Source organism: Mastomys coucha, unplaced genomic scaffold (assembly GCF_008632895.1).
Source record: "Mastomys coucha isolate ucsf_1 unplaced genomic scaffold, UCSF_Mcou_1 pScaffold14, whole genome shotgun sequence".
In the NCBI taxonomy this organism is placed as follows: Eukaryota; Metazoa; Chordata; class Mammalia; order Rodentia; family Muridae; genus Mastomys; species Mastomys coucha.
Window position 1 is genome coordinate 97576153 of NW_022196896.1, and position 12110 is coordinate 97588262.

Sequence of the window (12110 nt, forward strand, 5' to 3'; positions counted from 1 at the left end):
TGTGTTGTGTGGGCGGGGGTGGGGGCGGAGGCAATGTTTCCTGAGGAACTCATCATATGGAGCCCTGGCTATCTATCCTAGAACTCGATCTGTAGACCAGACTGCCCTTGAACTCCTAGAGATCCACCTGCTTCTGCCTTCCCATTGTTAGGACTAAAGGTGTACGCCACCTCCAGCCTCCATTTACTTTTTTGTGACTTTTGCCTAAAATCACATGCAAGTTGTATAGCCTATATGTATAACTTTTTAAGGGACGTACATATATGTGGCCTTTCTGAACCTGCATGTCAATGTGCATTTGTGTTTTCGTGTGTAGTTCTCAACGGAGCCCCAGGATTCATAAACTTGTGTGATGCTTTGAACGCGTGGCAGCTGGTGACAGAACTGAGAGGAGCAGTAGACATTCCAGCCGCAGCTTCTTTCAAGCATGTCAGCCCTGCAGGTGAGGAAAGCCTTCCAGGATGCCCGAGAATGCTCGAGACGTAGGAGTTCTGATGCCAGTTAGACAGTCCCAGACATCCTAGGCCACTTGGCAAGTCCATTGATAATGGTGTCGTTGTAGTCATAGAAACCTTGGTAACAATCCATATACACATGATTATGTGACAATGTCAGGAGATAGAGCAGTTGCACTGTTGGCTCTTGCAGTGTCATTCTGGAAGTTTAGGAAGAAACATGAAGTGGCATAATCTCACAAAACCAGAGAACTGCTGTTCTGTTTTGGAATTGTACCTTAGTAAATATGCAGAGATTGAGATTGTTCATGTAACATTCTGCTCCTGTTTCTATTGAATGAGACATTCTTTTGTGTATACTCTCAAGTCCTTAAGTCCACACACAGTTCCATAATCCATAATGTCATAAGAGCTGCCTGCAGTCTCACACACCATCATTGTTAATATTTATTGGGTGCTAAAGTGCAGTGAGTGAGTAAAAATAAATGGTGTGTGATGCCAAGCAGAGCAGAGTCATAATGTGGCACCTGGCTGCCTGTGACAGCAGCGTGGTCAGGCTGCGGGGGCTCTGCTTCCATGGCAGAGGGAAGAGGCTGCTGCCCCCAAAGTTGTGGTTTTGGTGTTGAATTACCTCACTGAGTAGTTGTTGTAATTTTGCATAGTACTAGAAAATATTCCTTATTTGTTTGAAAAATATAGGCTAGGTCTTTAAAAAATGTATATATATTTAAATTGTTTTGCTTTCTTTGTTTATTTTGTGGTGCTGGGAATTGAACCCAGTCTTCATGCTTTACCACTGCCTTTTAACAAAATATTTTGGTGTGAATATTGAAAAGAGCAATTTGGGGTTATAGATTTATTGTTTGTGCATGTGTGTGCTGGTGAGGGCTGCCTAGTCGGTGCTTTGCCTTGGTGAGTGGGGTGCTTGGCCACTGCTTTTCCTCACCGTTGCTGGCCCTACTTTCTCACTTTCTTTGCCAGGTGCTGCCGTTGGGGTTCCACTCAGTGAGGATGAGGCCAGAGTCTGCATGGTCTATGACCTCTACCCGACCCTCACACCCCTGGCCATTGCATATGCAAGAGCAAGAGGTCAGATGAGAAATTTTGTCATTTAGAAGAAAAAACAATGTTTTATAATGAATAGAATAAAATAGTACTATAGGCTTTTAGGATTTAAATTTGTCTTTCATTGTTTTAAATTAATACTTGAGATGAGTATATTCATAAAAATGCATGTTAGTATTTAACATAATATATGGAAACAAATGAGATTGATACATCTTATTTTACATTAGGTACTTGAATACATTTTTATTGTGAGAAATATTGCATAGTTATTCTAATCACTAAATTTGATTTGACTTATATTTTATATACTCAGACATACAAGATTCTTGTATAATGACCAGCAGATACTAGTTCATGAGGAGTTTTGAGGAAACAGCTACAGTTTATTTGTTCCAGACATGGGCAGCAACTGTAGCCTTGCGTTGAGTCCTGCCTGCCTCCCGAATCTGTAAATACAGACTGGATAGAGGCCATGTGGCTTGCTTATAGGTCAATAGCTGATGCTGACCTATAGCTAAGTGCTAATTTAGAAAGTACAAAAAACACTTTCTTACCGATCATTTGATGATGCTAACTATGTAATAAGGTTAGCTTTAGAGAAAGAATGTTTTCTTTCCCACATCATGTGTATAATATACCTGCTGCCCACATTGTAGTAACAGAGTTTGGGGAGGCGCATGCCACACTCCATTGTATCTATAAACCTGAAAGGATCCAAAAGGAAAAACTAGATTTAGTCACGTGGGTTTTTTTCTATGCAAGGTTGCTTTATGGGGAAATCGCTTTAACTTTTATTTATAGGAGCTGATAGGATGTCTTCATTTGGTGATTTTGTTGCATTATCTGACGTTTGTGATGTCCCAACTGCAAAAATTATCTCCAGAGAAGTAAGTAGAGGTTCTGGCGTCTTGATCCATATGTAACTAAAGGGCTTGTCCCTGGGCTTCATTGAAACCGTAGCCTACAGCCTTCACTGAAACTAGCCCACAGCGGCAGTGTTTGTTCCAGATGTTTACCATGTAGGATACTGAGACACGTACAACACAAATCCTTGACTTTGTTAATTTTGAGATTCAAAGTTTCAGATGGGTGTTTTGTCTTGGTGTGGGAGGTATTCTATGTTTAATTCTTTAAGTCCTCTGCTGGGTGTACAGCACTTCCATTGGGTTACTTTAGTGATTCTCTCTATGGTCCTTTTTTTTTTTCTTTTAAGATTATTTGTTTATTATATGTAAGTACACTATAGCTGTCTTCAGACACCCCAGAAGAGGGCATCAGATCTTATTACAGATGGTTGTGAGCCATCACGTGGTTGGGATTTGAACTCAGAACCTTTGGAAGAACAGACAGTGCTCCTAACTGCTGAGCCATCTCTCCAGCCCTCTCTCTATGGTCTTAAGCCATCCCAACCATGCCACTGCTCTGGCGTGCCACTCACAGGTGGCTTTCACTGAGACAAGTGTCCCTAGTTGCAAGACAACAGGTCCCTGGGATCTTATTCCCTTGCTTTGTGTTCTCTTGAGCCGGGCTGGAGTGTGCTCTTTGGTGCAGGCCTCAACCCCTTCCACTTCATGAGTAACATAGAGTAAGAGGCTCGCTTATTAGAGTGAATCTTCCATGTGTTCTTAGCTAAAACTAAGATTAACCATAGAAAGTTAGGATAGCTTGCAAAATAGCCCTGAAGAATAAATCTGAATCTTCCTACAAGTTCTTTGAGTTTTAATGTTAGCATTTAATGTTAGTTCTGGAACAGTTCTGTTCTTAGGACAGCCAATTATTGCTATATTTTACAAAGTTGTTTGCTGACTTCTAAAAATAAGAATTTAATTTAATGTATTTACAGGTGTCGGATGGTATTGTTGCCCCGGGATATGAAGAAGAAGCCTTGAAAATACTTTCTAAAAAGAAAAATGGAAACTACTGTGTTCTTCAGGTCGGTGCAGTTCCAAAGTTGGGCAGTAATTTAGTCCTGGGGTTTATTTTGTGTTCTTTCCCCTTGTATGTCTTTCTTATGGAGATAGTTTTCAAATTTATGCCTCTTTATTCTACTTGTCTCTGTCCCTTTCCCCCTGGTCTTGTCTTTCTTCTTAAGATAGGATTGTACTTTGCAAATTCTGGGATTAGATGCTTACAGCAGTGCATCAGACAGACTCTTTTGTTCTTCCTGTTTATGAGACAGGTCTCACCATGAAGCCTTTGGCTGGCCGAGAACTCGGAGGTACACCTGTTAATTTCAGGGCTCCAATTAAAGGCGTGCAGTGCCTCGCCCTGCCAGACACCTTTATTCTTAGTCCTACTCTTTTTGTACAGGTGGTTTGGGGCCTTAAGAGTCTTGCTGTTAACTGGTTTTTTGTTGTTGTTGTTGTTGTTTGTTTGGTTTTTTTTATTTTTATTTACGTGCTTTCTTGTTCAGATATTGTAGAAACCCTCCTGCCTTTCCACTGCCACTGTTACCCTGTAAAGTGACTGCTCTAAATTTCTTCTGTGTCCTTCTAGAAATAGTCAGGGCACACTCCACCAGGGCGTTCATCTGCACTTCTTTTGTTTCTTACACTCATGTACCCTGCGTCACACCCTTGCCAACCTGTCCCAACTCTATATAACTTACCTAAGTTCAGAGAAACAGAGCTGGGTCACAAGCTATGTGTATTGGTAACTTCATGCTGCCCCTGTAGAGGATGGAGATCAAGGTGAATGCCATCTTGGTGTTTTAATTTTTTATCTTTGCAGTTATATGAACATTGCATCTCAGACTCACCAGCTGAGCATCTCACACATGGGAGACGCAAACTACAATTCTTATTTTTCCCATATTATGTTAATTTACTTTTTTATTCATTTAGTAATAGTGTCACCAAGAATGTGCTGAGATTTGAACCTGGGGTCCTTGTGAATGTTAGACAGAAACTCTACCACTGAGTTGCCCAGGCTAGCCTTGAGCTCACTCACTTTGTAGCCAACACAGGCCTTGGCCTTCCAGTTCTACATCAGCCTTCCTAGATTAGCTAGAGTGTCAGGCCAAAACCCATTTTTAACTTGTAATTGAAATATTGGCCACATTTCTTTAAAAGAATTTTAGGAAGAAAGGGAAAATAGAATGTAAATGTTGTGCCACAGCCTGTCTTGGTGAGTCTGTTCTATCTGCCACCAGAAGAAAGGGACTGCAGGGATGGTAACTCATGATTACCGTGACAGCTGCCAGGATGGTCAGGGATTTTGGTGCCTGGCCGTTGTTTTGTGCCCATACTAAGTGCTGTCAATACACATGCTCATGTTAGGAAAATGGGTGTAACTAAAGGGTGAGGTCTTTCCCGTGCTAGTGTTTAGGCCTATTTTCTGAGAAACGGCTGTGTAGCTCAGGCTGGCCTGGAACCTAACTGTGACTGAGCTTGGTCTCTAACCGGCAGTCTTCCTCCCTCATCCTTCGGGGTACTGGGGATACATGCGTGCACCTTCATACCCAGCAAGAACGAAGTCTATTGTGTGGGAAGTTTGGAACAGTAGATATAATACTTAAATTTTTTAAAATTTTTGTCTCAGATGGACCAGTCCTACAAACCGGATGAAAATGAAGTTCGAACACTCTTTGGTCTTCGGTTAAGCCAGAAGAGAAATAATGGTGTCATCGACAAGTCGTTATTTAGCAATATTGTCACCAAGAATAAAGATGTAAGTTTGAAAGTATCCGAACTGAAAGTTAATAGTATGTCTGTCTTCAGTATATGTAAGCTGATCTTTTGTTAGGGTCCATCGTATTTGTAATTGGCAGATATGCGAGCAGCTAGCTCATCTTTGAGTTGTTAGGTATGCCTGACACATTAGAAGCTTATGTGTATATGTGCTTAAATAGAAATAAGTATCTTTAGCCATACCTAAGGAAGATCGTGTCTTCTGCAAGTGCATGCATTAGGTCACGGATGTTTTTCTTTACTGATAAGTGCTGCTCTGCTTCAGTGGAAAGCCGCCTGACAACCCGCGTGTGATCTATGCACATGGATATTCAGGTCGTGTCCTTTGTCACCCTGTAGAAGAGTCTATTCTTGGGATAAAGGTGATCTGGGGAGAATTGCTCATATGCAGTATTTCATTCAGTCACAGTGCATTATGGGAGGGGACCGTCCTCTGTACTGTACTGATTACAAAGTTGTGATAGAGAATAGTTAAATCTGTCTCAAGTTACAAGATAGGGAAATGAATGAGAGGGTGGGGGGGGTGCACGTGCATTGAACACAGAGCCTGAGCTATGCCTTAGTTACTGAGGTATTGAGCCTTCAGTTTTGAAGGATTGTTTCCTGGTTTACCTGCTAACGTGCCTGGAATTTTTATTCAGTGCTGGGCACTGGATGTGCAGATATTTGAGAGTCTGTGTGGTGTTTTTACGCCCCAGAGAATTGACTATGCTCCTGGCAGGCAGATGAAGCAAAATGGCTCATACCTTGTTGTGAAGGACTGGGCTGATTTGAAACTTAGGCTTTAGTGTTTGTGAGGGATGGTCTGTCTGTGTTTCTTCTGCTCTACAATGCAGAGAAGTGTAGAATATCTGCTCAGATCCTGCCTCTTGTGTCCTCTGACCTTGCATCATGTAAAGCTTCTGAAATCCTGCTGGGCTCTCTTACCCTCTCTTCTTGGGAAATGTTCAGATTGTTGAGCTCGTTATTTTCTTCCTAGTTTTTTCTTTGGGTCTTTGATGTGGGTCTGGCTTTTCTGTGTGCTTCTGGACGGGTATGAGTCTACTTACAACAGGGCATTGTAGGGAGAGTGAAAGATAGAAGAGATCTGAAGTTTTTCCCCCTTTAAAAAACAAAATAGTGCTTAAGTTGGGAGTTTCCTTCCATCCACCCCATGGCCATTTGTCATAGCCTTTGATCCAGCTAAGAGTGCCAGGGGTGTATTTGAAGTGGACTTCTGAGAGGCTAGTTTGCTGTAGTCATTTGTACTTGATGGCTCAAACAAAAGATGAAAGGTATACTAGTGATATTAATAAACATAAGGTTAGAATAATAAATTCCCTCAAACCATTTTATTTATTTATTTTACTTACTTACTTTACATCCCACTCATTGCCCCCCTCCCGATCCGCCCTAAAAATCTTTTAAAACTGAGCTTTGAATTTGCGATTTAAGAAGTGTGGGTTCCCGTGCAGTTGCCAAGTCTCGGGATTCTTCTGTTTCTCGCAGAGCAGAAGCTTTCATTTGGATGGAGACGTATTTATCTTTTTCTTTATTTTTACATTTTCTTTGCATGTACTCATTATATATGACACTGTATAGCATAAGGACGTTCTCATATGTACAGTGTGGATTGTATTCAACCATACATTCCCCCTCCCCCCCTTTTTAGTCCTCCCCACTCTTCCCATGACTTTTTTTCTTCTTTCATATTGTACATACTGTAGATTCATGATTTTATATATCTATAGATCTAGGGAGTACAAGCAAAATAGAGTACTTGTGTTTCTGAGAGTCGTTTAATTATTTACCTACTATGATTATCCTCAGTTATACCCATTTTTCACAAGCATCATACCCTCGCCCTTCTCTCTGTGCGTAGTCTAGGCTGGCCTTGAGGCCCAGAGCACCCTTCATCAGCCTCTGGTTGCTGATTGCTGGGACTGCAGGCCTCCGGGGTCTTACCTTTTTGTGGCCAGTGCAATGGTCTATAGCTGACAGCCTTGCCTGCTTACAGTGCACACTTGCTTCATTGTTCTTGGTTCTAATCTGTACCAAAGGTAACATTTTGGGACTCTTGCAGACTTAATGCTGAATGTTGGCTTTAGAGTTTGCAAAATTTGTTTTGCTTTTTTCAAAACTGTTTCTTTGTGTACACTAGGCTGGCCTTGAACTCACAGAAATCCACCTGCCTCTGCCTGCCAAGTGCTGGAATTAAAGGTATGCACCACCACTGCCCGGCTATGAAAATTAATCTTAATGTTAGTCGCTGCCACCAGGTGCAAAATATTTTTAAATAGCTTCTTAAAATGTTCTCAGCAAAGCAAGAAATAGTACAATTTGACTTTTTCAGAACAGCACTGGTTTTATGTACTATGATAGCAGCATACAACATATATGAAAATTAATCTTTTTGTTTTTGTTTTTTTGAGACAGGGTTTCTCTGTGTAGCCCTGGCTGTCCTGGAACTCACTCTGTAGACCAGGCTGGCCTTGAACTCAGAGATCCGCCTGCCTCTGCCTCCCAAGTGCTGGGATTAAAGGCGTGCACCACCACTGCCCGCTATGAAAATTAATCTTAATGTTAGTTCTGATCCTGAATCTTATATCTTCAGTTAAAGAAATTCCCACCAAAAAGTATTATTTGTCATTTTCAAATATAGACAGTGTTTCACATCATGTTGCTGAGTGGTCGTTTTCAGTATGAGGATGACACATGGGACTCTGCAGCAAGTGCACTGCATTAGTCACAGGTGTGCTCACATGGTTCAGTCTTGAGTAAAATATGGCAGTGTGCAACATGATTCCTTCGTCTGGCTGTCATTGAGGGCCCTAACTGTATCACAGGTCTCTTACACTGTATCCATAGCTTAAAATCAAGAGATTTCTAGAGCCTGGTGAGACTTAGCCTTCCTGTTTGTTTCAGCTGCCAGAGTCTGCGCTCAGAGACCTCATTGTCGCCACCGTTGCTGTCAAGTATACTCAGTCTAATTCCGTGTGCTATGCCAAGGACGGGCAGGTAACCAAGCTGTGGGGACCGAAAGAACAGTAGGCAAAAGCCCATCTGCCTTGGTGCCAGGAAAGGGAGATTTGCCAACTTTCTCTTCCTGCTGTGTCAGTATTTACTCAGCACCTTGGTAGACTTAAAAACTAACTCAGAGCCAAGTACTGCACTTAGCTACACTGGTTTTTGTTTAGAGGGTGCTGCCCCGGTGGGGTTAGTGAGACTGTTTACAGGAACACACACATATACACACACAAACATGGGGTTAGTGAGACTGGTTTACACAAATACACACACACACACACGCCTAGCCCACAGGTTGCTGTTAGGACCAAAGAGATACTAGTATGTGATTCAGAAGAGCCTTTCAGGATTTTCATGGTTGCCAGCTATTAAGATTGTCAGTTCTAGTCACTTAATCCTGGCAGACTGTGGTCTCTGGTCCTTGGCAGGATCTCCAGAGCCAGCAAAGCCCCTCAGGATGGAAGCTTCACTACTGTCATCCTTTAAAAAGACAGTGTTGCTGGGAGAAGTGTTACAGCTTACGAATGTCCGTGGTCCTTAGGTCATTGGCATCGGAGCAGGACAACAGTCTCGGATACACTGCACACGCCTTGCAGGTGATAAGGCAAACTCTTGGTGGCTTCGACACCACCCACGAGTGCTTTCCATGAAGTTTAAAGCTGGGGTGAAGAGAGCAGAAATCTCCAATGCCATTGATCAGTATGTGACCGGCACCATTGGCGAGGTATGGACTGATTGGGTTCCTGGTGGACTGTGTTGCTGTGGTCTCATTTATGACAGTCTTTCGCCATCCTACCACAGAGAGCCTTCTCAAAACCCTCAATAGTGGGACATGCTTAAAATATCCTAATCCCCGTCGACATCACTGCTGCACCCTTTCTGAACCTCTGCTTCCTGGGTCACGGATTTGGATTACTTTTGTAGGCCTGTACTTCCCCTGTGGGTTATAGTATTGTCACTGCAAGGACTGTTTTTCTCTATCTCCCAGTATCTCCTAGCGTCAGCAGAGGCTTGCTGCCTGGCAGTGTACTAGACTTTAGCTGCACATGATCCGATAACTAGTCACGAGGAGCCCTCCCCTACTATACTTTCTACAAAAGCCGTTAGCAACTCTGTGTGGTTTTGGTACTTTTTCTGGTCTTGTTCGGCTTGGTGGAAGGTGGCAGCTCTAGCGTAGGCTGACCTGTGCTGCAGCTCTGAGTGCAGGATTGTCAGCATGCTCCACTGTGATATGCAAAAGGTCTTAACTACTTATTACCTTTGCACTGGGGCTACACGTCGGTCGGTGCCAACTTGAAAGGGGACAACCATCCAAATAGCAGTAAATACCATGCATTGTTTGGATTTGCCTACAGCTGTCTTTATACCTGAAACAGTTGAATATGTAATTCATCTACACAATCATCAGTTAAGATCCAGTTCCTAGAATGGACATGAAGAATTGTCTTAAATAGTTTGGTGAAGATATATAAAGTTATAGATTTAACTTTGAGAGTCAGGAATGTGGTAGGTTTATGATAAACAAAAGTACAGTCTAACCTCTTTGGCAATCTAAGAGTGACCTTTCCTTAATGAAAATGTTTTTTTTTTTTTTTAACATCAAAGAACTTCTGGAAATAGGAACCTCAGTGTGTCATTGTTTACTGAGCAACCATAGGAGAATGCCCTAGTGCTCGCTGGCATTGTGCTCTCATTGGCTTGAGCTAAAGGTGATACTGGGCTCCCTTTGCATCCCTGGCTCCCTAGGGTGAAGACCTGGTGAAATGGCAAGCACTGTTCGAAGAGATTCCTGAGTTGCTCACTGAGGTAGAGAAGAAGGAATGGGTGGACAAGCTGAACGGCGTGTCTGTCAGCTCCGATGCCTTCTTTCCTTTCAGGGATAATGTGGACCGAGCTAAAAGGGTAAGTGAGAATTGGTGTGTGCTGGGAACATAGAATTGTAGAGATGATTTCACATACCCCCTTAGAGGCTGAGGATGTGCATAGACCACTCGACTAGTCGATGCCTGGCCTCAGTTTCAGTTCCGGCACAAAAAGAAATTGTGAGCCCGGCAGTGGCAGCGCACATCTTTAGTCCCAGCACTTGGGAGGCAGAGGCAGGCAGATTTCTGAGTTGGAGGACAGCCTGGTCTACAGAGTGAGTTCCAGGACAGCCAGGGCTATACAGAGAAAACCTGTCTCAAAAAACCAAAATCAATCAGTCAATCAATCAAAAAGAAATTGTGCTTCCCATGTTTTAACTTCTTAGAGTTGCATAATAAAGCTGTGTCAGTTTGATACAAATGAATTATTTTACTTTCCTATGTGATACAAGTATAATCCAAATTCTCTTGCTTTGCCTGAATATTTCATTGTTAGCTTATGCTTTTTTTAAAGATATATTTTTATGTTTTACCTGCATGCATGCATGCATGCATGTACGTATGTATTCATCTATGTATGTATGTATGTGCACCTGCCTAGTGCTCAAGGAGGCCAGAAGAGGGCATCAGAGGCCCTAGATCTGGAGTTACAGATGGTTGTGAGTGCTGTTATGGGTGCTGAGAACCAAACTTGGGTTCTTTGGGAAAGCAGCCAGTGATCTAAACCATTGAGTCCTCTCTTCCCACCGCTGCATTCTAGAGGGGAATTTTAGGCTTTTCTAGGTATTCATGTTATAGTGCCTTGAAAGTCAGCATTGGTTTTGGGCTTTTCCTCCCCAGAGCGGTGTGGCCTACATTGTCGCTCCATCTGGATCTACTGCTGACAAGGTTGTGATCGAGGCCTGCGACGAACTGGGGATCGTCTTGGCTCATACGGATCTCCGGCTTTTCCACCACTGACCTCAGCTGACATGGCTTCCTGGTCGTAGATAATCATGTGTGGGATCTTGATAGTACTTCTTTTTAAAAAGAGTCATTTGTATCTTAATATTTGGGTCTGTGGTTTAGGTAGTTGGGTCTTACTTATTTGAAAGATATAGCTTTCTAGCCTGAGACACCACGTGCAAGGCTTGTTTCTGCAAAATCTGAAAGCATCCCTCCCTCCTGGAGCCAGCTTTCAGGAAAAGTCCCTGTGAGACACCTCAGTGCAGGTAACCAGGAGAAGCCGAGCTGCCTTATCACATGTTCCCCCTACGGACTGCTCTCTCCAGGGCCCCTTTCTTCGTGCCTCTCAGAAGCTTGGCTGTTTGCGTCATGGACAAACAGCCAGTTATCCCCTGGGAACTGGTCCTTAGCAAGATCTAGATAATGCTGATACTGCTCTTCCTTTCTCCAGAACTGCTTAAAACCTCTGCTGGCTACTTAGTATACCTGTCTGGTACAAACCTACAAAGTGACCCAGTGTTCTACCTAGAGCTTTTCTCCCAGAGTGAGCAGATATGGACTGGGGGATGGGGTGTCAGTGCCTCCCCACACCAGGCAGGACATAACTGGATCTGCGTCCCTGTATTTGTAGTCCTGACTTTTCACACAGAGCGTGTCTGTGGTCAGCTGTAATCTTTGGTCAGTTATTCTTGCCTTAGGTTATTAGGTTATTCTTGCCTTCTTTCCAATCTTCTAAATAAATTTTAAAAGTTTTTGGTTTTGTGGTTACTTTGTTTTATCTTTTGACACAAGGTTTCTCTGTAGCTCTTGCTGTCCTGGAACTTGTAAATGAGGCTGGTATAAAACTCACAGAGGTCTGCCTGCCTCTGCCTCTGAGTGCTAGAATTAAAGGTTAGCACACCACACCCAACACAGACAATTTTATAATAAATAGTCATCTATCTTTTTAGTCGTTTCTGTGCTGGCTGATCTTTCAACCCTTGGAGTGGCCCATTGAAGCAAGGTGGACTTACATACTCTGTAAACTGTTGTGGCTTCACAGGACAGAGATCCCTTAGCCTTGGCTTCTTGGTTTTCTTGCTGCT

The 12110-nt window shown here is 42.9% G+C and overlaps 1 protein-coding gene across 1 annotated transcript in view; it reads left to right on the forward strand.

Annotated features, from left to right (window-relative positions):
- The window catches only part of Atic (5-aminoimidazole-4-carboxamide ribonucleotide formyltransferase/IMP cyclohydrolase), a 22240-nt gene extending 10451 nt beyond the window's left edge, over window positions 1–11789 (forward strand). The window contains exons 8-16 of the mRNA XM_031367855.1: window positions 317–442; window positions 1437–1544; window positions 2325–2410; window positions 3367–3456; window positions 5064–5192; window positions 8117–8209; window positions 8760–8942; window positions 9965–10120; window positions 10921–11789. Coding sequence (XP_031223715.1) covers window positions 317–442; window positions 1437–1544; window positions 2325–2410; window positions 3367–3456; window positions 5064–5192; window positions 8117–8209; window positions 8760–8942; window positions 9965–10120; window positions 10921–11040 — 1091 coding nt within the window. The 3' untranslated portion in view covers window positions 11041–11789. The remainder of the gene's footprint in view (window positions 1–316; window positions 443–1436; window positions 1545–2324; window positions 2411–3366; window positions 3457–5063; window positions 5193–8116; window positions 8210–8759; window positions 8943–9964; window positions 10121–10920) is intronic.
- Window positions 11790–12110: the final 321 nt, after the last annotated feature.